Here is a 20,003-nt window from a genome sequence, read left to right as displayed (position 1 = left end):
ACTTCTGCCCGGGGCATGCTCTTGCTACTGGGGCCCCATTGGAAGAAGGAGAAAGAGTGGGATGGGGTAGGTGGTGCAGGTGCTGAGTACCGCTCTTCCCAATCCACGGCCTCCTGGTGTCTGTGGTCAGGATGTTTTGACTTAAGTCTGTGCCACGTACCCTGCCGAATATAATACAAAGCTCATGCGTCTGTGGCTCTTTACCCACATCTTGTGCATACACTCTTCTGATCCTGCAGCCGCCCGTGCACTGGGCGCCACCAGTCTAGGAGCACCATCGCTGTCCTCCATTTGGGGAGCAGAAGGCCTGGATACCGAGCCTTCTCTGAGCCTGACTCTGCGAGGCTGGGCAAGGACCTGGCGCCCTCTGCAGGCCTCTCCGGCAGCCCGCTCGGTTCTGCTGCTCCAGCAGCCAGGAGGGTCTGCCCCTCCCCATCGGGACTAGACTTCCCGGTTCACTGCCCCCTTCCCAGCCTGGCCTCCCTCATCTCGGTCCTGCCCCTCAGACCCCGCCCCCAACCTCGGGCCCCGCCCTCGTCACCCAGGGGGCTGGAGACGCGTCCCGGGCTTGCGCAGCGGCCCTGGCGAGGGGCGCAGGTGAGACGCACTCAGCGGACTGCTGCTTCCCATTGCAGCCCAGGGAGGTGGGACTGCCAGCACGCCCCTACCACTCCTAGGTCCTCCGGGGCTAGAGCTTCCCTAGCCCTAGAATTCCGGAGTGGGAAGGGCTAGATCGGCCTAACTACCCAGGGCTATCAGGCCCGGAACTGCCGGCCCAGTTCCTGCTGGGACCCAGGAATACCCTTGGAGCTAGTTTCTCCCTTTCCTCTAGCTAGCTGCTCCTTTCCCCACCCTTGTTTTCTTTTTTTAAGGCTTGAGGCACCAACCCTCCTACCTCACATCCTGGCTTACCCTGCTGGGGGAAGGTGGGATCCACTGACCAGACCCCGACAGCCTTTCTGAACTCCGGAGGCTTCAGCCCCCACCACGACTCGACTTTGTAAGTTGGGGTCTCAGAGGTGCTCTGTGGGCAAACGAGTCTTATGAACAACCGCATGTTGGACTCCTGCGTGCACACCCCTTCAGGGGAGGCTCTGGGTTTGAAGGGGCCTTGTAGGCCCTTCCCACTTGTGTCTATGACTAAGACGGTTGTGCAGATCAGGGTGCACAAAGCCCTGGATGGCCCAAGGAGCTCCATGTCCAGCCACAGATGGGTGGCAAATAACAGGATCCCACTACCTCAGGCTTGAACAAATTGGGGAGACCCTCATACCCACCATCCACTGCTCATCCCTCCCCTTCTACATGTGGGAAGGGTTTGCTGTAGATTTAGAGACAGACCTGGTAGGGCTAGTGTTGCGTGGCTATCTAGACTGCATGTGTAGTACAGCTCTCCAGCCATACATAAGCAGGAAAGAGGTGGCTGCTCTAAACTCTGAAAAAGCAAAAGCTCTCCCTCTGCATTTGCTCCACCTGGCACTTTGCCCAGGGCTGGTAACACGGCAAAGGAGGCACTGGGGTATTAAACTCATCCCAGTGAGGCTGCCACCGGGGGCCAACACCCCACTGCCCACCTAGAGGAAGGGATTGAGCCTTGTGCAGGTAGCTGGTGTACTCAGCAAACAGCCCTCATTTCAGCAACACTCACCACCTCAGGCTGTCAGCTGGACCCCCATCTGAAGACACTTGTGGCATCTTAAGATGGCTCTCTTCTTCCCCCATCCAGCCTGGCATCTTGAGCTACTGCAGAGGTTTTCTGTAGCCAACTGGCCTGCTGTGCCTTTGGGTCACTCTGTGTTTGGGGTTATCTAGGATGTGCTATATTCCCATTGCCTCAGCTTCTGTGAGACAGGGTCCTGGAGCTGGGTGCCATGAGGGGACACTTGGATACCTAGGACACAGGAGGCCTAACCTTATCCTTATCTGACAGCCTGTACTTGTGGTGTGTGCCCTGTTCCCCTTAGGTAAACAAGAGGTAACAGGAGAGGTCAGAGGGTACATGAGAGGGTTAGTCAAGTGTCCAGTGCAGGCCTGTAGGTAGGCAGGAGCAGCCATGCATGGCAACATTGTCACGGAGACTCCTCCCAAACCACTGTCTGTTGGGAATGGCTGACCCTGAGGGAGTCAGGGATGGTTTAGTGACAGGAACCTTCCTGTTCTAGGCATTCATGTGGCCCTACTTCCTGCTAATCTACAATCTACAGCCTTCTGGAGCCCCTGGGCCCCCAGAAGCCCTTCTTGACTCCTCTCAGGGGCAGCAGGTGGAGGAGGGGCTGAGGACAGCTGCTACCAGGCAGCTCCCTGGCTGGCTGGACTGGCAGTACCAGCCACCAGCCACTGCTCATCCCTCCCCTTGCCAGCCTCTCTTGGAGGGCAGCTCCAGACCTTATCGGCTGGGCTGGGGAGGAAGACAGTTATCAGGTCCTTGGCAGCTACACTTCCCTGGGCTCTGAGGGCGGCACTGGCTGCCTCCCCTGATAAATGTCCCTCGAGGGAGGAGAGTCCCCCACCCCTCAGAAGAGGCCCCAGCTGGAAAAGCAGTGTCTTACATTCCTGAGGGCCAGGGCTGGGCCACTGCCCTGCCCCCTGGGTTGGAATTCCTGCTTTGCTTAGTCCTTTTGACTCGACCCTGAGCTAATTTCTAATTATCTTGGTAAGTACCGCCCCCTCCTTCCAGAATGACCCTCCCCTAACAGGGACTCCATGCCATCTTTGGTGAGTCTGGCCTGATGCCTGTCTTTGTCTCCACTCTGCATGCTGTAGCCCACCTCAGGCCTGCAGCATGCAGTCCCAGGAGAGTGGCGTCCACTACAGCAGGTGGGACAGCAGCAGCCGGGATGAGGTCAGCATGACTGCCGGGTCCAGCACTGAGGAGGTCCCGTGCTATAGGAGGTAAAATCCCAGCAGGCCGTGGCCCCCACCGCACTGACTGGCCTCGTCCAACCCCAGCCCCCATGACAGCCCACCCAGGTACCCACGGCTCTGGGCCTTACCTTTGGGTAGACAGGTAACTCCCAACTCCAGCAAAGCACTCAGACCTCCACTTCCGCTCAAGCTTTTTCCTGATCTAGCCCTCCTTCCCCACCCAAGCCCACTCAGGAACCTCCCTGTAGCCCTGGCTTGGGCTCACTGGCGGTTCTCACTCTAGGATCTCCCAGAAGCTGTGCTCGGGCAAGCTGGGGATCGCCATGAAGGTGCTGGGTGGAGTGGCCCTCTTCTGGATCATCTTCATCTTGGGCTACATCACTGGCTACTACGTGCACAAGTGCAAATAAATGCTGCCACACGCCCGCCCTGGGGGTTCCCTCCCATGTACGCAGACCATTTGTAAAGACACTCCTCCAAAAGAAGATGCCAGTGTGCAGTCAGCACAGCTCCACAGCTCCAGCACACAGGGTGGATCCAAGACCCAACGCCCCAGCCCAGGCAGCACCAGACGCACACACGCTGGAGACCAGGCTCAGTCCCTGCAGAGCTGTAGGGAACCTCCTTAGGCTGGCTGTGCACCCAGGGTGTCCAGACTCCTTTGGCTAATGCTGGGTGGGGTCTTTCTCAGCCTAGGCCTGTCCTTAGCTGAGGCTGGGTGAGGAGTGTGCTCTTCCTTGTGGCACTGGGCAAGGTGCCTGGTCCTCTAGGCCTTCCAGATTCCTGGTTGTGCAGGGAAGACCCTGAATAATGATGTGTCCCCTACCTATTCTTTTTAGGGGACACAGACAGGGCCCCATATAGGCTTGTTCCTGTTTCTGTGCAGGGCACAGAGGCCTTCTTAAACACAACATTGCATTCTTTTTTTTTTTTTTTTTTTTTTTCGAGACAGGGTTTCTCTGTGTAGCCCTGACTGTCCTTAATCACTTTGTAGATCAGGCTGGCCTTGAACTTAGATCCACCTGCTGCTGCCTCATGAGTGCTGGGATTAAAGGCGTGGGTCACCTGACATACAACATAGCAAACTAGGCATGTCCTCAGGGATGGCCCTGAGGGAAAATGGAAGCTGGGTGCCCTACCCGCTGCCTCCTCACAGGCCCCCACTCCTCAAGGAGCCTGTAGACAAATCACTGCTTACTGAAGGAACAGTGGGTGACTGTTCCAACAGTGCTGCCCAGCCAGGCGTGACTTGCTCCAGGCCTGACCCTCCTCCACAGCTCTTCCTGCTTGGCGCCCTGTCTTGGAATGTGCCCCTCCTGGCTGGGCCATCTCTCAAGAACACAGACCTAAGGGTTAGGATGTGGTTGGACCTGTCCTTCCTTACTGGACCATGTGAGGACAAGGCCTTCAACACTTCAAGGTACTGTGGCTAGAGCAGGAACACCGGTCTCCTCTCTAGTGGCCTATGTAGTAGAATCTCCCTGGACCACCCCTCATCCCTGGTGTGCTGTGAAATGTCCCAGGCTTGCAGGCCATTCGTTAGAAAATCTTAAGGTCTGCACCCTGAGCTGAGAGGGTGGAGGGCCCAGGAGCAGCTGCTGTCTGTGGGCAGAGAAGGGAGGCCAGACAGCAGGTGGTGGGTACCAAACGACTGAACCCATTGCTCCAGGTTGGAAAGTTCCCTCCCCTTTGCTCTTTTCACACTGGCAAGTTGAGGGGCTTGGCCAGTCTGGCCAGGGAGGGCTGGTACGGCCGGCCTCATCCTAAGCTCCTGGTTTGGACTGTCTTGAGCTTCAGTGGCCCTCGGGGGGAGGGGGAGGGGGAGTTTGCAGTAGAGCTGCTCCAGCTGGCCTGGGTCTCTGCACTAGAAATCTAGGCCTCAATTCTAACAGACACCTCTGCCCACACTCACAGGCCACAACTGAGGCAAGACCGTGGAATGCACCCCCAGCCATGAGCCACTGCAAGGCAGGCAGTGAAAGGTTCCAGGGAAGGGCCCTCAAGGCCTAGAGTGGCCCTTGTCAAGAGCAGTGCACCCTGGCCTGGTAACCCTTGGGGCAGGAGCAGGTATGTCTAGACAAGGCAGACATGGCTGGGCCAGGGATATGGGGTGCAGTAGGGAGGTGGGACAGGGAGAATCAAGTGTGTTCCATGCAAGGGGCTCCAGTTGAGAGGAAAGTATGCAGGCTTCTCGGTATTTCTGTACTCCTTGGATGACAGTGAGGGGGTGGGCATCTAGCCACATCCTGTACCCCAAACTAAGGTGCTCCCAGCCCACCCTTGGCAACTGTCCAGCATCTTCAGCCTGGAGCTTTCTGGCCAGTACTCGGCAGGGCGCTGCTTCAAGTGATCATAAGGCCATGGGGTCCCCCAGAGGGGCCCAAAACCAGGTGGGGATTCTCACATGTGAAAGTCTGCTACACTAGAACTGTGGCACTATCCCCTGGAGACGAGAGTGGGAAGGCTGCTGGGTGCAGAGGAAATGTTGCTACCAAGGGGTTTTATTAGTTTTATTAGAACAAAGAGGCATTCTGCTTGTATTTGTAAAAAGTTCCAAAAACTTGAGTCTCACACATGGGCTGTGCTGGAGGGAACATCAGGAGCTGGTGGGGGTGGGAGGTGGGCATGGGGCAGCTCCACCCTCATAGTTTGGTGAATCCACACAGAATAGCCGAGCTCTTGCCACAGCCACTCAAAGGGACCTATGAGAGGCGACTGTGTAGTCACGAGGTAGCTCCCTGTCTCATGGAGCTTGAACACCTACCAGCTTTGTCCAGGACACTGCCGTAAGGGACCTGGAGCTTCGCTGGTTCTGACAACGAAAGGTTCTTGCACAGCCTCAAAACAAAAACCCCAGACAACAAACCCAAACCATTGTTGTTTTACAGAAGACAAACTGTCCTTTGAGGTCAAAGACCAAAGAGAAGATGACATCAGGCAGAGAGGCTCAAGGGCCTGGTTCTCTGCTGCAGCCAGATGTTAAGGCAGGGCCCACTACGTCCCTTTTGCAGCTGGCTGTGTCCTCAGGACCAATCACGTTGGCTCCAGGGATGGAGGGGTGTGCTGGGTACATAAGTCAACACACGCAGAGAGAGACAGGTGGTGTACAACGACACACTGAGATGGAAGCTGTAGGGCCGTGTGTGTGGCACACCTTCCCGTCACTGGTCGACAGCCCACAAACCAGCCTGCCCATCCACTCACAGAAACCCGCCCCACTACACAGGCCGAGGAGCGGATGTAGCAACAATGACCAGCACTCCAGCCCTGGGCACAGTGGTGGGAGGCGGACGCGGCTCTGGGAGCAGAGCAGCAGCACCGTGCTAGGAAGCAAGCTCTGAAAAGATTAAGATCACAACATGATGTTCCCAACTGTCTTTGCACAGGTGTTAAAAACAGACCAACCCATTAACATGTTGTAGAGAAACAAGTACCGTTCACTAGAACACCTGCCATTTAACCTGAATTGAGACCTGCACTGGCAAACCTAGCTCGGTGTCTTTCCCAAGTCACTCGCCACATGATTCAGAACATTTCCAGCAATTACTTGAATAATCCATGAGAGCAGTAGATCATGAGTGCTGTAATGATGACACAACTCACTTTATAACAGTCACCAGGACAGAAGCAGACACCTTCAAATACCCAGAGAAAAGGAACGAAGAACAACCACACAGACCTCTACAGCCAGCACACCCACAGGAGCCACAAGGGGACCAGTCATGCAGCCTGGACTGTCAGCGAACCACAGTCACATAGGGAGGGGTGGTGATCAGGTCAGCCTTGGATGGGTACACCACCTTCAAGCTCCCCTCCAGGTCCACCACCCGGACCTGTTCCACCACCAGGGGGCACTGTCCATCCTTCCCAGCTCTTAGATTCAAGTTGGGATCAGAAAGTCCACAGCTGGCATCAGCTTCCGTACCCGAGAGTGCGTCTTCCTCTTTATTTTCTGAAGTGCTTTTGCTCAGCTCTGCCATTTTCTGCAAATGAAAATAACTTTTTAACGAAGAGGAGAAGTGGGGACGTCGGAAGCCAGGCTGCAGTAACCCACAGAGCGGCAAACAGCAGCTATGAAAGGGTGGGAACACAAAGCTGTCCCTCATGGCCAGGACCGTGGGTTGGGGTCACTCACCAGAATGAGGCTGTCCATGATGTCCTTACAGAGCTGCAGGCTCGTGGCACTCGTTACTTCCAAAAACAAGTTGCTTGTTGTTTTCTTAATCTTAAGAGTCGGATTTCAGGAAAGAATAGTTATTGGTGTTGGGACGTATTCAGAAGAACAATCTATAAGCAGAGTTACGCAGGGCTGGAGGTGCAGAGTGCTTGCCTTGTATGCATGAAGCCTTGGGTTAAGTCCCCAGCACTGTGTAAACCAGACATGGCGGTGCACACCTATAATCCTAGCATTAGGGAAGTGGAGACAGGAGGATCAGAAGTTCATGGTAATTCTTAGCTTATATATCAAGTTAAAGGCCAGCCTGGGCTACATGAAAACCTGTCTCAAAACAAAGAACTTGTAGCAAAGACTGGGGGACAGCACAATGGTGACTTTGTAGAGTGGGTGGCACCAGGTGTGGGCAATGCTGAGGAGCAAAGGGCCCCAGCCCTCTATGCTGCATTTCTTTCTCTCTCTCACAAGCGGGCACTAGATGGTGGGATCGCCTAGAGGACATGTCCACACTTCAGACACTGCCTACCTTTGTCTTCTCACTGTTTGTGATAGGTGGGAAAGAAATCACATCTCCTTCGGCATCCACAAGACAAGGGTAGTTTTCCTTCCCGTCCAGTAAGTGAAGGTACCTGTGTGGGAGGCATCCGGGGGACAGGCATAGTGAGCTAGTGGAAAAGCCAAGCAGGGGCTAAGCTCTGCAGGCGAACCAGAGCTGCTTCATCTGCCCAGAGACCCGGGAGGTGAAGCTCAACAGAGGGCCTTAGGTCTGACAACACGACCCCACTACTGAGAACCTGATGGCCACCTGGAGCAGGACACCCCCACCCCCACCCCTGACACACACACACACACACACACACACACACACACACACACACACACACACACACACACACACACACACACACACTGGAGTCTGGCCCTTTCAGGCGGGGTAGTTACTCTCTCTTAGAAGGAAGTCTGGGGACAGTCCCTCTCCCTCTGGTTATGTTGCACTTCTGGTGGCTGTAGGGGCTGGCCGAGGTACAGCTGATTTGTGGGTAGTGTGCCTAGACCTCTTGCATCTGCCAGCCTACTGACCTGTGCAGCCCGGAGACGCTCTGCCGCTTCTTCTGCTTTCTCTGCTCCTCAGCTTCCAGCTGCAGCTGCCTCACCAGCTCCTTGGCCTTGGCTTCTCTCCGCCCCAAGGGCACAATCTGTAGGAGGGAAAGCTCACTGTGCTACTGAGGCCACCTATGAGCAAGAGGGATGCTGTACACCTCTCTCTACCTTAATCTCTAGCTGGGAAGTGGGTGGTCAAGTTTCCAAATCTGGAAGCAAGAGACTGAGGCCCATCACATGCAACACACTGGCTGGCTACATTTCCAGAGACCCCTCTGGAGAGGGGGTGTACAACACTCAAAAGCTCTAAGCTCATAAACACCTGTGTTTCTAAAAACATGCGACTGCTCAGAAGGCCAATGGAAAGACAGGAATCAGTCACCTGAGCTGGATGAGTCAGGCATGCACCCAGCACCCAAGTCCCTTCCCCTGGGTCTCTATGCCAAATCCAAGCTTGGAAATCATAGCCCAGAGCAGCAACCTGGTGATTCAGCTCACACTATGGTATTCTGTTAAGTGGGACATAAACCAAAATCTTTGGTTAAAGTTGGTTAGCTAGCTAGGCATGGTGGCACATGCCTTTAATCCCAGCACTTAGTGCAGAGGCAGGCAGAGCTCTGTGAGTTCAAGGCCAGTCTTCTCTACACAGAAAATTCCAGGCCAGACAAGGCTACAGAGTGAGACCCTGTCTCAATAAAAGTCAATAAGCACAGGAAGCACCTTCCAAAGGCCTCCCTTACGATGGGCATTTGCACAGCTATGCACTGGGTCCCAGAGTGAAGGCAGGAACCATGTCCCTTATGCACTTGCTTCCCAGACCCAACCCCCAGCCTGTGAGTCTCCCAAGGAAAAGCACAAGTGTAGACAGAAAGGGCAGAGCAGTTGGCACCTTAAGGTCCTCGGGTGGCCGGGCTGCATACAGCAGGGGCCCGCGCACTGCCTGGAGGTCGTGGGTGGCAATGGTAGCTGCTGTCCTCTTCTCACAGAGGTCATCATGGAGCTTTGTCTACAGATGAGAGCACAGTAATGGGCCTCAGAGTCCCTGCTGTCCAGGGACACCCACACCAAAGCCAGTGCACTGCCTGCAGTACCCTCCTAGCCTGCACGCTCACCACTACAAAGTGGCACCTCCCTGTCTCCCAACTATGTATTTATCTGGTCACCAGCAGCCTTTCTCTTAAATTCTAGAACATGACACTTCAGAGTTTGAAGAGCTTTCATCTCAATCTATTACTCCATCTATAAGACAGACTGCAGGTCTGCTGCTAGGCTGGGCATGGCTGGGGAGAGGGGGAACTACTGGCTTCCTCCCTGAGCTGCTGAAGGAAGTCTCAGACAACAACTCTGGCCTTGCTTATACAAGGCTGTACCTGTCTCTGCTAGGCACAAAAGGCAAAGATATGCTTTTCATTTCACAGGGAGACAGGTGCCAGAGGAGCAACCTTAGGGAGTGGTCCAGTTAGCCGGACCCAGGAACTCCCATGAGAATGTGCTGCTGAGAAAGGACAAATGTATTTATTACTATTATCCATTTATTTATTATTAATCTATTAATCTATTTTATTTATTTATTTTTGAGATAGGACCTCACTGTGTAGTCTTGGTTGGTCTGGAACTTGCTATGTAGACTAGAATGGCCTCGAACTCACAGACCTGTCTGCCTCTGCTGGGATTAAAAGTGTGTGCTACCATGTTTGGCAAGAAGAGACAATTTTAACATGGTCTCATATAAAATAGACTGCATTTTATTGCAGAAATCAGAAATTTTCCACTAGTATCAAACATCATCAATAAATTCATGTCTGAAGTGGGGCAACATGTGAAAGCTATGTGGAGAAACCAACAGCCCAGGCCCAGCAGATCCTTGACACGGGTATGCTCTGTATACCAAGGACCTGCCTTCCATACCCTGAACCAGGGAAACTGAGGCATGGAGACCACCTTGCACCTCTTGTTCCTGACCTGACTGCTGGCCCCAGTGGTATACCCAACATGCAGCCCCCATACCCAGTATACAGACTCCTGAATCTGCCTGCTACATGCATGCCCACCCCAACATGTAGCCAAGTCTGTCTGCCATGTATCCACCTCCAGCATGCAGTCCCCCAAGTCTACCTACTGAGCGCCCACCTGGGAGCTGAGAAAGCGCCGGAGTGCATTTCCTGGCTGCAGGTCCATGCCTCTCACAACGGCTCCCACGATGTATGGACGTACGTCCCTGACCTCTGGGCTTACCCTGACTGTCAGGGGTGTGGGATTCTCAGAGACGTGCAAGACCTTGAGCATCAGCCTGGCTGAGTCGGCTACCTCCTCCTCGCCCTCCCCGCTTTCCCGACGCTGCTTCCGCTCCCGCCTCTTCTTCCTGTCCTCCTTCTCGGAGCCCTCTGGCCGGCCCTTGCTCCGACAGCCACGGCCACGAGCGCGCAGGTACTCTAGGATGGATTTGGTCTGGCAGCCGCCCACCATCTTCTCCAGGCGCTTGTCTCGAAGCTTGTTCCCTCGGAAGTTGATCTCTTTGAGCTTGGGGCAGTCTGCCAGCTCAGCAGGGATCTCGGTCAGCTGGTTGTTGGAGAGGTCCAGTGTCTGGAGTGAAAAGGAGAGAAGAGCTGGATGCCCAGGTCTGGGCAGGTGGACAACAAGCTCTACTGTGGTCCAGGCCCAGGAGCCACAGCCAGGCTACCCCATGAGGTACCTGCAAGCCCATAATTCCCACCCCCCCGCCCCCCTCAATCCAGAGGCTGGCCAACTCAATGCATCAGGCCTGTGACAACCATAGCAAACACTCAGGTCTGTCAGCAGGCTAGGGGACAGACCAGAACTCCTTCCAATCTGGAACAGGCTCCTCAAATGGCACCCCCTATTTCTTGAATTTAATGAACAAAAATAAACACCAGCAAACCCTCCCCCCACACCAGGTATGACATCACTAGTGGAACACCGCCTCACCACTGTTCTCTTTCACGAGGGTGGGCTGGAGAAAGGCAGGAGGGCCGTGGTGTCCATGCCATCTGTACACACAAAGCCCAGTGGTCTGTGGAAAAGAGCTTCCTGCCACTAGTCTACTGACGCACAGATGCTGCCGTTTTGAACACTGTGGGAAGAGTATGCAGCCCTCCAGCCTCCACGAAGTCACTTTGGTTGGGAGGGGGATGCGCTCAACGGCAGGCTGGGTGTCAAAAATTCCTTCTCTAGGGAGACAAAGTAATGCCTGGCCTGCCTTATAGAGCAACAGTGTCCACTTTGGGGAACCAACGATTTTTAATGAGCTTTCTTATAGAACGTGGGTAAGGGTTACTTACAGGAACGTGAGTGACCTCAAAGCGGCCATGCCACTGGAAAATCTCATCACAGCATGGATGAATGGATGGAGTATCTACACACCTCCCCAGATCACACAGTCAACATGCACTTGGAGCAGAATTACATACAAGTGTCTGAGATAATTCCAACAACCCTCCTCCTTCTGTGAGGGACATCAGTCAGGAAGCCTGATCTGGTCTCTTGCAAGCAGCTGCTCTGAGGAGGATGCTGGCTGCTCTGTCCAGAGGACAGTGTTTTACCACAGGCAACCAAGAGCCACCTGTCTGAGCTTCTTTGCCAACAAGTGCCTTGTGCTGCATGCCTCGCTTGGAAGCAGTCTGGAGAATCATCCATCAACACTTCTCTCAGGGTTGGTGGGGACTCTGGTCTGCCTTGTTCTTGGCTCTCACATCAAGCATCTTTTCAGAAGAGCCTGGGTGAGGTCTACAGCCACCACGGGTGTGACACCTCACCTCTGCACTCAGAAACTAGAGCCATGCAGGTGCCTTGCAGCAAGCACTCAGACGTAGTTTGGCAGCTGAGTCCTAGGAGCACGGGGCAAGGACACAGGAAGACAACAGCACAGGGCAGGGACTGCCACAGAAACACCTTCTGATCTGGATGGTGGGACTTCTCAGCCTTAACTTAGGAAGAAGCAAGTGACAAGGAATCTGCTTGGCTCAAGCCACCAGGCTGCTTGTGGTGGGAAGACACACCACCAAGGCTCAGCAGAAGCTCACGAGGCAGGTGACAGCTATAAAAGCCAGAGGAGAAACGCATGGAAAAATAGTGACAGGGGCCAGTGAGAAGGGAGCAAGGCCTGCTGGGTACAAACGTAAGGCTGGCCCGCGCCCCCGCAGGGGAGTCACCCTGAGCAGTATTGCTGGCTGCATCTAGGAAGGGCCCGAGCACAGTGCGCCTGCACCAGCACACACAGAGCCAGCAGCTTTGACCTTTCTCAGATGTGGGTGTTCATGTGACATAATGAGGGAGGGGACCCAGGGCGAGCACACGGCTCAGTCGCTCTACACATGCAGCCTGTGATGTAATGAGGTGTCTCGGGAGGGAACCCAGGGCAAGCACACGGCTGAGCCGCTCTATACATGCAGCCTGAAGCAAGCTCATGAGTGTTGGCTGCCATGTTCCACAGGGCAGTCATGTCAGCACTCAGGTGAGTTTGGGGCATTTCAGATCTATATTCTGCGTCTCTCCCCACTGGAGGCAGAGAACCCGCAGGACCTAGCTGGTTCCTCAGTAACTACTCTGAGGACCACTATGACACGATCAGGAGCCGAGTGCCAAAGCCTGTACCTTCCTCCCAACCCTGTGGGGTCACTAGCCCAGAGGAACTGGCCCCCTGGAAGCCTGAGAGACTGGGTGCAGGTCTTATTTGACTGTCAGTTTGCAGCAGTCTGTCTGCAGCCCTGTGGGCGTGCGAGGACATGGTTTTGTGGAAATGCCCAAACCACACTGGGATGACATCGCACTTCTCAAACACCGGGTTAAATGAGATGTTTCTGCTTCCACTGTTGAAATGCACTTCACTGAAGACCTAGGACAGCAATAAACAGAGGGGGCAGTGGCAGGGCTGAGTGTCCAGCACCACCTCAGAAACAGCCATTAGAGGAGGGGCATCTTCCAGGGACACCACCTGACAAGGACAGGACAGAGGCAAAAAAGAGTAAGTCAGAGAGAGGCAGGCAGGTCCTGCCGCAGAGCCACGGGGTGAAGCATCCTTGTGAGGAAGGTGATGCTTGCTCATGTTCAGCCAGCTATCAGTGCCTAGAGAGAGACCTTGTCATGGGGGTGGAGCCTGGGTTCCAGTTGTGATGGGAAGCATTGGGGCCCTCCTGTGTGGAAAGTAACAATAGCAGAGGAATAGGAAGGGTAGATGTGCTCCCAGTGCCTAGGGGAAGCTGTGAGTGGTTGTTTGGGGCATCTGGATGCCTTGCAGGATGTGCTCAACTTCTGACACCAGAGCATCCCCAGGAACACAAACCCTACCCAGGACAGTGACATCCTGGGCCACCTCTGCATTAGACACCTGCTAGGAAAGGGATCACAACACAGTGGTGAGGGCGATGTGAGATGGTGTCTGTGGGAAACACATAAGGGACCACCTCAATCTCAGAAACCACAACATGGCAACGGCTTTTGGACGAATCTGGACTTACTAGGTCCCCCTGGTGAATCTAGCTACTTCTGACAACAACTGAGATTCAAAGACTGGGAAGGATCTGTTTACCCCAGATTCTCCTGTCAGAGACAGCTGTCTGTTCCGTGTGTGAGCTACAGGGAGGGACCAACCCTTAGCCAAGAAGAATCTCCCTGGGAATGTCTTTGATGACTAAGGTGCTGTTCTGTCTACTTCAGCAGTCTCAATTGGAGAGTGTGGGAGACCAGCTCCCACATTTATTTACCCCAGGGACTCTTGAGGAATGAGGGTTAAGAAACTTAGATAGAAATAAAGAGGGGAGAGAAACAGAGAAAAATGCAGGATAGCCTTGGGTGGGCCTGGATCCTTCTCCACTGGCCCAGAACTTTATTCCAAAGGGCTGTTTATAACAATGCCAAAGGGAGGGGCAAAAGACCTCCCCCTTGCTAGTTACAGCCAGGTGCAGAGCCTTCCAAACACCTGGTACTCAGGCCCATGGTCCAATCAACCTCTTATGCAGTCCTGCTGGGTACAGCCACTAGGAAAGCTAGTGGGCTCCAACAGGAGAACAGCGCAGGTCTGGCTGATAGACACTACAGGAACAGGCTGGAGTGATGTTACGTAACCCTCCCTGGCTTACCACAGCCCTGGCATGATTCCTAAGAGGCCACAGAACCCCAGAAGAAGAGAATGGATATTACTCTAGGTTAACAGGTCTCCCCCGAAAGGAAACCAAGCCACACAGGTCTAAGGCAGAGCATAAGTCCACACCCTAATAAGCATAGTCAACAGGGGAGACAAAGGACAGCAGAGGAAGGCCAGCTGCTCCTTGCATTCCTTGCCCCAGATGCCTAAACAGCAGACTCAAAGAGTGTTCCTACTGTTCTCCATTAGGGCTGAGGAACTACATGGCTTTGTGGTCCTGTTGGTGGCCCCTCAAGCTAGTGTGGCGCCATGGCCAAGGCACCTGCATTTGATTCTCTTTTCTGGAAGTGAGGAGATACGCAGAGGCCTTAGTGTCATTGTCCTGGGCCTAATTGTGCAGGCTTTCTGTGTCCACATCCTTGCCTGTACTGGGCTTTGCTTTCCGAACCAGTGGAATGTGGTTTAGTGCCAAGAGGCTAAGCGTTGAAGCCTGACAACTCTGCTTTGAGTTGCCAGGTGAAGAGAGAGAGGCGTTCCAAGAAGATGGATGACATGTAGACAACAGGCAGTCAGCTCAGCCCAGTGGAAGCTGAACAGCAACCGAAGTGACTGGTAGCAAAGGCAGCTGAATCAATCGGTGGAACCAACGCAGGCCAGTGGTTGACACAAAGAGAGGCGTCATAGTGTAGCAAGCATCAGTCCTCCTGGAAAACCAAAACATCTACTGCTGTGGAATGGTCTTTCTGCACACCGTGAATGTGTTCTCCCATTGGTTGATAAATAAAGCTGCTTGGCCAATGGTGAGGCAGAATAAGGTTAGGTGGGACTATCAAACTGAAGACAGAGATGAAGAAGAGTGAAGTCGGGGCAAATACCAGTCGCCCCCAAAGGAGCAAGATGTATTAGAACACAGGTAAGCCACGGGCCACACGGTGATACATAGATCAATAGAAGAAATGGGTTAACTTAAATGTAAGGGCTAATTAGTAATAAGTCTGAGCTACTAGCCAAACATTAATAATTAATATAAGCCTCTGAGTGAATATAATTATATTATAATTCATATAAGTCTCCGGCTACGGGATGGTGCGGGACAGAGAAAAGTCTCTGTTTACAATCTACTACATAGGAAGGCATAGTGTACAGCTTGTATCCCACCTAAGCCATAGGGACGCCTATGACCTAGAGGTCCAAGGCACCTCAGGGAGTCACATCCCACAGCCTCCTCCAGGAGATGCCAAAAAACAGGTATTCTGCAGAGTGGCTGGTCCATCTCTCTCTCTCTCTCTCTCTCTCTCTCTCTCTCTCTCTCTCTCTCTCTCTCTCTCCTCACACACACACGAGAGAGAGAGAGAGAGAGAGAGAGAGAGAGAGAGAGAGAGAGAGAGAGAGGGGGGGGGGAGGAAACATATTACCAGCCAAGTCTTTAACTAGACATACAGGAATAACTGCAAAGTGAGCTCAGTCTCTCAAGAGCAAATTTCCTTGCAAATCCATCTGCTATGTCGATATACTTTCATTATGAAAGAGCTGCATAAACTCAAGGATGAGAAGCAGAAGATAGAGGCTTACCCTGCCAAGGATGCACATAGAGGGGGGAACTGTGGAGAGCCCAGACTGGACTTAGGTCTGGCTGTGGCTCTGCATCCTTCCCATCCCTCACCCAACAGACTTAATGAGAAGCTGGTGGTCATCAAGCATGGAGGGACCCTGGGTCCACAAAAGGACAAGAAACCAGTCACGTACACAAAGCAGTCCTGCGGAAAAACTCTAGACACCTAGAGTTGGTTTTGGGTAAGCACTTCAGCTTTCCATGAAACGGAAGCCACGACCCGGACTGACCTCTCAAGGCTGTTCTTAGGGTGAATACTGTATAGACCTCAATCCGTCATACAACGCCAATTCCAATTCTCTCACGTTTTTGTGCCTTCTCTGGATGCACCGCCATTTGGAAACCCGATCAGTTACAATTACACATAAAAGAACTAGACCTGGCTCCCTGCTCTTGGACTTCTTCCCACATAAGAAGACCCAGTTTGAAAACAACTCTAGAACTGTCGCACGTCCAGAGACCCCTGAGCACGAGGGTCTGAGAAGCGATCTGGAATGGACTGGATGCGGAAGGCAAAGGCATCCTCCAAGGAGGGACACGTTCCCCACCCCTTGAGCCCCACCTGACCTTGAGCGAAGCCAGGTGCGCGATGTCAGGACTGAGCTCCCGCAGGCAGTTGTCGGCAGCCGCGAGCTCACTGAGCAGGGGCAGAGCTCCGGGTCGGAAGAGCTCGGCGGGGAAGGCATCCAGGCAGTTGCCGGTGAGGTTGAGGCTCTGCAGGCGGGGGGCGCAGCGCGCCAGGTCGGCGGGCAGCTCGCGCAGGCGGTTGCCACTGAGGTTGAGGCTCTGCAGCTGAGGCAGCCCGGGAGGCTCGGCGGGGCCCAGGCCCTCGCCCGGCGGCAGCGCCTCCAGCGCGTTGCCCGACAGGTCGAGCACGCGCAGCGCGGGCAGCGGCCCCAGCTCCGGGTTCAGGCCGGGTCCCAGCGCGTTGCGCCGCAGCACCAGGCTGTGCAGCTGCGGCAGGCCCTGAGCCAGGCCGGGCCCCGGCGCACGCAGGCTGCCGCAGCCGCTCACCTCCAGGTAGTGCAGCAGCGGCAGCGTGAAGAGCCGCGGCGGCAGCCGTCCCCCCGCAGCCTTCACCCGCTCCTCCAGCCCCGGCCCGGTCAGCAGCAGCTCGCGACGCCGCTCGCGCTCCGCCAGCTCCAGCTCTGGCCAGGCCTCGGATACGGCCGCCGCCGCCGCCGCCATCACACCGTCCGCGCGCCGCTTCCGGAGTGCGGTGGCTTACTTCCTGCGGGAGCCGGAAATGACCACAGAGAGCACGTGTGGGGTGGGTGGGCGGGGCGGCCACTTGGAAGACTCCCTGGGGCCGTCCACTGTGGGTGCGGGTCGTCCTGGGAATCCTAAGGCTAGGGTGGCCGCCTTCCCCAACACCCAAACGCCAGCCAAGGACACAATTGTACTGGGGATGTCGCTCAATCAGTAGAGCGCTCGTCTGTCGCGCACGAAGCCCTCGGTTTGATTCCCAGCACTGCCTAAACGGTGCGTGGCGGTGCACACCTGCCAACCCAGCGCTCAGCAGGCGGAGGGAGGAGGACTAGGGGTTCAGTGTCACCCTCAGCATTATAGCAAGTTTGAGGTCAGTCGGGCGACATGAGACCACATCTCAAAAATAATAAAAGAAGACAGGCAATGAGAATAGATTTAGTCAGTATGGCATACTGGAATGAGGGAAAGGGCTCCAGTGAACCCCGTAGCCTGTCTTCAGGGTACTGACGTGTGCCTTAGGTTTAAGTAGAGGAAGAATTGGGACAGGCAACAAGAGGCAACCCAGTTGTTAGAAACATATGCCAGCCCAAGGTTCAATCCCCGGTACTGGTGGGAGGGAGCCGTCTTGGGTCAATGTATGACCTAGCCATCTTTACGTTCTGGTCCTGCAAGGTGGTCCAAGAAGTTGAAGTAGTTCTGTCTTCCTTCGAGGGGGGAGCTATCAAGTTTCCATAGGCAGTAATTAATGCTCCAGCGTGAGACCTAGTGGTCAGAAATAATAGGCTAGAACAAAACTCTGCTCCCATGGGCTTGTAGCCATGTCATAATGCAAAACGCATTGAGTTCAACTTTAAAAGTCCCCATCCATAGTCTATAATAGCTCTACACTGTTTTAAAGTCCAAAGTTCAAAGTCTCTTCTGAGACACAATGCAATCTCTTACCTGTAAAATCAAATAAAAAACCAGATCACATACTCCCAACATACACTGGCACAGGATATACATTACCATTCCAAAACGTAGGGAAGGGAGCACAGTGAGGAAATACTGGACCAAAGCAAATCTGAAAACCAGCTGGGCAAACTCCAAATTCTGCATCTCTATGTCTGATGTCAAAGTGCTATCTCCAACTCCTTTCAGCTCTGTTGACTGTAACACTTCTCTCTCTTGGGCTGGTTCCACTCTGTTAGCAGCTCTCCTCAGCAGGTATCCCATGACTCTGGCATCTCCAACATCTTGGGGTCTCCAAGGCAATCCAGGCTTCACCTTCACAGCTTCACACAAAGGCCTCCATGTAAGGGCACCCCTGACACATGCCTGGCCTCAGGGGCTTTTCTTAGTTGCAGAGGGAGATTCCATAACCCCTCTCTTATATCCTGGACTTTAAAGTTAGAACCACTGGCTGATGCCTCCAAGTTCTGCTGCTTGCTGGGGCAGTACAGTCACCTCATTCAAATACATTTTCACCAGTTTTCTCTTGCCAATGGTTTCCTTTACTGCCTAAGCTTGGTTGTCCTGAAACTAGTTGTATAGACCAGGCCAGCTTTGAACTGTCAGCCTCTACCTTCTGAGTGTTGGGATTAAAGGCATGGGCCACTACACCTGGCCCTGAGCTTTTTTACAATTCCTTTTCATAAGTTGGAAGCTTAGCTGGGTGTGATCTTTCTCTGAGATCACCACTCCCTTTACTGCACTTAGCATGAGTCTTTTCTTTAAACTGTTTATACTCCCTGGGTACCCCTTTTCTCCTCAAATTATACATTTCGTATTTTTTCCTTGCTCAGCTTTGTAGCAGGAATCTTAAAAAAGTTCTTATTAATAAAATCAAACCTGAGGCCAGTTATTGGGGTGAAAAGCTGGAAGGTCAGAGAGACAGAACAAGCCACAGCTAACCTCACCTGGCCAACTTCTCAGCTGGTCTTGTTTCCTCAGACTGGAAGCTTCTGTGTCCTCATCCCAATGGCTCTCAGCTGAACTGCTGCTCGAAAGCCTGAAGCTTAACCAGCTGAAAGCTTCTAGTTTCTGGTCTTCACGCCTTATATACCTTTCTGCTTTCTACCACCACTCCCTGGGATTAAAGGCTCACTTTCTGGGATTAAAGGCATGAGTCACCATGATTGAACACATGGATTTCTGCCTCTGGAATGCTAGGATTAAAGGTGTGAGTGTCACCATTTTCTAGACTTTCTATCTAGTGGCTGTTCTGTCTCTGACCCCAGATAAGTTTATTAGGGTGCACAATATTTTGGGGAACACAATACCACCACACAGCTTGCTCCTTTTCATTATAGATCTGAATAAGACTGGCCACTAATAACTAGAAGACACAGTCAACACTCAGCTGTTTTGAAATCTCCTCTGCCAACACAATTACCAACTTCAATTTAGCCTTGGCCAGATTTTAGACAAGGGTTGAAAGCAGATACACTCTTCACTAAAATATCACAAAAACAGTCTTTAGGCCACATATTAATATTCTTCTCCTCTGAAACCTGTAGTGGTTACCTTTCCACCTATGAACTTGAAGTACCAGCCCCTGGGGTGTGGCCTCAGGGCTACCATTAAGACCTGAGAGGCATGTACAGTACTCTCTTCTCTCCTTCATGTGCTTGGATGGTACAGAATTGGATTGGCAGAACAGTGTGGGACAGGACCTCAGCCTTATGGGACCCTGCAATGATTTGCCTATTCTGTTTAGTGAGTTGTCTTTTCCAATTCATGTCCTAATAAATTCATTATACCCCTTAAACAGACTCCCTTGGATTTCTCACTATATCTGGCACCCGACGTGGGGCACGAACCCACGACCCAACATGTGCAGTTGGGAATCCTTGCTGTGGATATGGTAGCACAGGCTTGTAATGTCAGTATGGAGAAGGGGAGGCAGGAGGATCAGACCCTGGGATTAAGAGCCTAGTGGCAGGCAACACCCTCACCTGTTT

The 20,003-nt window shown here is 53.4% G+C and overlaps 2 protein-coding genes across 2 annotated transcripts; one reads left to right on the top strand and one right to left on the bottom strand.

The window, feature by feature from the left end:
- Positions 1 to 466: 466 nt before the first annotated feature.
- On the top strand, positions 467 to 3,311 carry Smim1 (small integral membrane protein 1 (Vel blood group)). Its single transcript, XM_006984068.4, has 4 exons — positions 467 to 597; positions 873 to 1,000; positions 2,764 to 2,892; positions 3,149 to 3,311. The coding sequence occupies exons 3-4, from the start codon at positions 2,783 to 2,785 to the stop codon at positions 3,273 to 3,275; spliced, it is 237 nt and encodes a 78-aa protein (XP_006984130.1). The 5' UTR covers positions 467 to 597; positions 873 to 1,000; positions 2,764 to 2,782; the 3' UTR covers positions 3,276 to 3,311.
- A 3,121-nt stretch (positions 3,312 to 6,432) lies between these two features.
- Positions 6,433 to 19,801, bottom strand: Lrrc47 (leucine rich repeat containing 47). The gene is made up of 7 exons (XM_076565789.1): positions 16,420 to 19,801; positions 10,271 to 10,723; positions 9,030 to 9,146; positions 8,120 to 8,235; positions 7,566 to 7,668; positions 7,001 to 7,090; positions 6,433 to 6,848 (listed from the first exon to the last, which is right to left on the bottom strand). Exons 1-7 carry the CDS (start codon positions 17,038 to 17,040, stop codon positions 6,603 to 6,605), a joined length of 1,746 nt encoding a protein of 581 aa, XP_076421904.1. The 5' UTR covers positions 17,041 to 19,801; the 3' UTR covers positions 6,433 to 6,602.
- Positions 19,802 to 20,003: the final 202 nt, after the last annotated feature.

The sequence above is a fragment of the Peromyscus maniculatus genome, chromosome 2 (genome assembly GCF_049852395.1).
Source record: "Peromyscus maniculatus bairdii isolate BWxNUB_F1_BW_parent chromosome 2, HU_Pman_BW_mat_3.1, whole genome shotgun sequence".
Taxonomy (NCBI): domain Eukaryota; kingdom Metazoa; phylum Chordata; class Mammalia; order Rodentia; family Cricetidae; genus Peromyscus; species Peromyscus maniculatus.
The sequence above is the reverse complement of the archived record's forward strand: the minus strand, read 5'-3'. Positions and strand labels throughout refer to the sequence as shown.